The 4,863-nt window shown below is 37.3% G+C and overlaps 1 protein-coding gene across 1 annotated transcript; it reads left to right on the top strand.

Moving 5' to 3' along the window:
- The first annotated feature begins 1,592 nt into the window (after nucleotides 1-1,592).
- On the top strand, nucleotides 1,593-2,238 carry LOC122300424 (transcriptional regulator SUPERMAN-like). Its single transcript, XM_043111076.1, has one exon. The coding sequence runs from the start codon at nucleotides 1,593-1,595 to the stop codon at nucleotides 2,148-2,150; it is 558 nt and encodes a 185-aa protein (XP_042967010.1). The 3' UTR covers nucleotides 2,151-2,238.
- The last annotated feature ends 2,625 nt before the right edge of the window (nucleotides 2,239-4,863 follow it).

Genomic DNA, 4,863 nt, shown 5'->3' with positions numbered 1-4,863 from the left:
GACTGGAGTTGCTCGATCGAACCTCCTTAAAACTTATGTTAGTGTCCAATTCATAATGAATTGGCAGTGCCGGTGCAATATTAATACAGCAGTCATACTATCATTTTCCATTTATAATACATATAGTATGACTATGATTAATATAATTCTTGGAAGCTGGTTATATATATATAATTGATAACATAGCCGTCTCCTTCTATTTATAAGCACTGATATCATTTAATTTAGAGACAAAGTCAAATTAAACAAAAGAATTAATTAATTATTCGATGCCAATGTACACACGCGCTTTTTGTGCCGTCTTGAATGCTAAAACAACTACTACGTACGCTACAAGACATATGGTCTGGTAGAGATCATTTATCAGTTTAAAAAAAATAAATAGGTTGCAATCAATTTAATTCCTTTTGAACTGCTCCCCCCCATTCCCATCATCTTATGCTTGATTTAGCTTGTTGGCTAGAGCCAGTTGTTCAGTTGGAATTTTCTTGCGCTTGGCTACTACTGAATCAGATCAAGGCATGCATATGGCTACCTACCTACCCATGCATTAGGCATTAATGTGAGTACAAGATGCCCCATTTTTATGGTGCTAATTTGCCACAAAGAAAAGCACGCGCGCTCTAATTAAGAAAGCTCATTAATTTAGGGCTCACAGCATATATATGTATATATATGATCTTGATCAATAAATAGATTAATCAAATCGGGTAATGCTTAGCAAAAGAAGCGTTTCAAAATGGGTAAAAGAAAGCGGGTTCATATAGGAAATTATGGGACAGTACTAGTTATATATATGTGGTGTTTGTTTCAAGATTCAAGCCCAATTCGGGTTTTTTGGCGTTTAATATTAGTGGTAGTCAGTACTCTCATTTCTGAGTATCAACATCGTTTTTACTGCAAGAATTATTATCACGTGAACTACTACTGCATTACCAACAGTACCAAGTTTGGCAAGGCAGTTCAGAACTTGGTTAGGTCGTTTCACAAGTTTCCTTGAGAGCGTGAGCTACCCTTTTTTCTTTTCATTATATTTTTAAAAGGTCCGAACTAAGACATGAATCCCATCTCACCCTTTATCATGCATGCATACAAGTAATTAATGAACAATATGTTTTATTCCTATGTTTTATATGCTCGATATCTGATTCATTTGAACAAAGTCGTATAAATAACAGCTGCATCAGGAAAATCTTTGTGACAGAAACGAGTGCACAAATCAGAGCCGAATCAAAGATGAGAAAGAAAGATAATGATCGCCTAGGATAGCTCTCTTACAAAGCCGGCTATGTGAAAGGATCCTAATGCAAACGCCAAAAACTGTCTCCCCTGATTTAAATCCACTAAAACGCCAATGTTTTCTAATTGTCTCTACCTCACATGAGTACCCTTGACGCCTTCTTCCTCTCTTCCAAGTCCTACTTTCCCCTCTCGTTCTCTCTCCTGCTATCACTACTCTAGCTAATTAACATTAATTCTTTCAATTCTGCTCCATACCGAAATTCTTTGTCCTGGTGATCCCAATCTGTATTTTTCCTTCCTTCTTTTGTAATTTAAATATACATAAACATATTCCACAACAAGGTCCGAGTATGGAATCCGGAAAACAAGGAGGCTCGGAAACTTCAAGCGAAGAGAATGATGGGCTAGAACAAGTCAAAGACGACATGGGCAACAGACGCTTTTACGAATGCACATTCTGCAAGCAGGGCTTCACCAACGCGCAAGCCTTGGGAGGGCATATGAACATCCACCGCAAAGATCGAGCAAAGGCCAAGCAACGCGCATGCCCTTCGTTTTCAAATAAGTCGAACGAGGACTACGACGACATCCGTCCTAGATATATTTCACAGGTTTCAACCGAACCAGCAAATTACTTTCCAGTTTTTGAGGCGCAAAGGAATTATCATACGCACTTTCAACCGTCTGCATCAGACACTAGACACCCACAAGCTAGTGCTTTCCGACGTCAGAGCGATCATGTGGTCGCGTCGAGGTCCCAGTCTTGGAGTACGAACCAGGAACTTTTGCTTGCAGATTTGAGCCTCCAAATTGGCCCCATGCATGTGGTGGATGATGGAATGAAGAGGGCTGTTAACAAAGCCGATGAAGTGGATTTGGAGCTTCGACTAGGTCACGATCCATATTGAAAGTGCTGTTTTTTTTATCTGTGTAGTAGTTAGATTCATCTATAGTATTAATCGCATATTGCATACAACTAGCGGTGGACTTATTGTAAAAGCTCTATACACTAGTACTATGTATGACAAAATGGACTTCATGAAATTACTTTCACTCAGTTGTCTTCCTGCATGAAAATACAAGGGCATCGCTATTTTGAAAGTGAGAAGTAGATCAAAGGGATTCTTGTCCGAAATGGCACAAATCATGGAAGGGAAACTGGAGACAATTTTTGAGGTAATTACATTATAACCTCTACAAATATAGATATATATGTATATATTTTGTCTTGTTCTTAAGTTTTTGGCTGTATGTAAGTGAATGTAATCTTTAGGCTTCTTTTGATTATTATGCACCTACATCTTTAGCGAAATCCTTCAATTTTGTACTATGATCATGAGTTGCTTTTCCTTCGATCTCTTTTCCCTAGCTTCACCACATAGTAAACTTCACATTGTTGAAAAACAAAACCGAAATCCACTAATTTTTTTATTATGAAAAATAATTTAATATGAAATCATCGTTTAATAACAAACTTTCAAGTTCACATCGCGGTTCGTGTAAATAACGTTTAACATGTCGTTTTCTTTAGTAATTAAAAACTAGCCCTAGAAATTATTGTTTAAACAACGTACGTACCACGGGTCCTTTTTTATTTTATTTTTGCTGGGTTTTCGTTTTATTTTCTTATATGATTAACCATTGGGATCTGTAGCATTCATGTACATGCGATGAGCATCACTGGCTCTAATCCCAAATCATGCGCGCAATAATGGCATATGTCAATTTTGTTGTAAGTGAATGCGTTGATAATTAATTATAATTAATTCGGTTTCAAAACATTGAACTAGTTCAACGTGCAAAAAATGGATATTGGACGATGGCGATTCATGTCTTGATGCTTTGAATTAATTCAGTACTGGTTCCAGCTTGTGGCATCATAAGTTAATTAATGCTAGCTATATATGATGCTTAATTGTCATGAGGGCTGATCATATTATACGCAGGATCAGTTTGGTCGTTTCCTTCCCATCTTTTACACGCGTTAGCTATGGATCAAATTTCGTTGATATATTTAGACACTAGGCATGCATTGATTAGTCCAAAAGTTGGTTTTGAAGGACTACTTTTTCTGCAAATTTTATACGTTTTTTCTTTTTCTTTCATTTTTTTTCTCTCCTTTTTCCTCCTTCAGACTTGAAAGTTTTGCTGAGTTCTGTGATGATTGATGAATTAGAGTCACGGACATTAATAATTCATGATGATGAGAAAAGAATAGGAATGCTGTATAAGTGATCAACTGTAACTTCTACAAGACAGTTAACTCAAATGGTACATCTTGAGCATGAATAAATTAAGACAAAATACTTTGAACTTTCTATGCAGAAGTAAAATATAGATGCGACCCTAATTTCTATAGTCAAATGATAGTTATGTACGGATGTGAATCGAATGTGCCCCGCTCAAGTCAAATCGAATGATCATACTGTAGTGAGAGCAAATCATTCACACTCGCCTATCGATATTGTGTATATATATATATATTGGACGACATTGCTAGCTGTTAATGAGCCGTAATAGGCCGGAATGATAATCTCTTTACGCCACAGCATTATGTATATGAAAAATATAACGACTTTGAAGTTCTGCTACCTAGATGCTTGTGGTTGGAGACCAGTGGTATAGCTCTTATATATATATATGTTCAATCTTTTCTGCTAATTTTCTCACCATTCGGGGGCCATGGCTAGCTACATGCAAGTTTCTCTCTGTTAGTAATAATAAGAGAAAAAGTAAACAAAAAGTAGAATCAATTACACACATCCACGGAACTGAAGATGATTTTATTCGGATAAATACATAGCAGTCATAAAGTTATGTAACAAACTCTAATTAGCGGGTTTTATCGGATTAAGAACAGAAAAAGATGGTAAGCTTAATTGAAAATCCATCCAAAAAACACCGCAACGGATCCTTATTACCTCGAGCCATCAAATCAAGCCACCCCCAGATAAAACCAACTCCACACAAAGAAGCTCGAATTCTCGACACTCTCTGACACTAAAACCCAGTTCTCGTAGCATTAATTTCTCGTCCCAAAGAATAATTAATCAAGCAAAGTGATGGTCGCCCGTTGGGTAATGGGTATAGCAATCCGAATTGCTGCGAGATTTGCAAATTCTTTCAAGTTCGAACAAAAGAAAAATCTGCATCGAGTTAAATGAAACCCATGCATGATTTTATCTAAACCGAGGGGCCCATCCACTGGCCCAGGCCTGTCAAAAAGAAGTAAAAACAAATATGTAATACGTAGGAAGATGGACGGTGGCTTTATATGATGAGAGTTTAGGGAACAGTGGATCCATCCAGCTAGGCTGATGAACTTTTAATGAACTTACAAAATTTGGTAATAACTACAAGAAAGGCCACCATGGGCTCAGCCACCTGAGATACATGATATGAAAACTGTGTTTTGTTGGATGGGCCATAACATTGCCCATCATCAATAAAATGATCTTTTACACCAAAACAAATGAATCGCCCAACATGCATGGCCCGCCCATTCGGATTTAGGTTTTTGATAATCACATGAATGAAGCACGAAACCAGGAGGGTCGTCATCATGCACATAAGAACATTCCAAGTCAGCAATTCTACAGTTACGGGCATGCGTGCAGCAAG

Source organism: Carya illinoinensis, chromosome 1 (genome assembly GCF_018687715.1).
Source record: "Carya illinoinensis cultivar Pawnee chromosome 1, C.illinoinensisPawnee_v1, whole genome shotgun sequence".
NCBI lineage: Eukaryota > Viridiplantae > Streptophyta > Magnoliopsida > Fagales > Juglandaceae > Carya > Carya illinoinensis.
The sequence above is the reverse complement of the archived record's forward strand: the minus strand, read 5'-3'. Positions and strand labels throughout refer to the sequence as shown.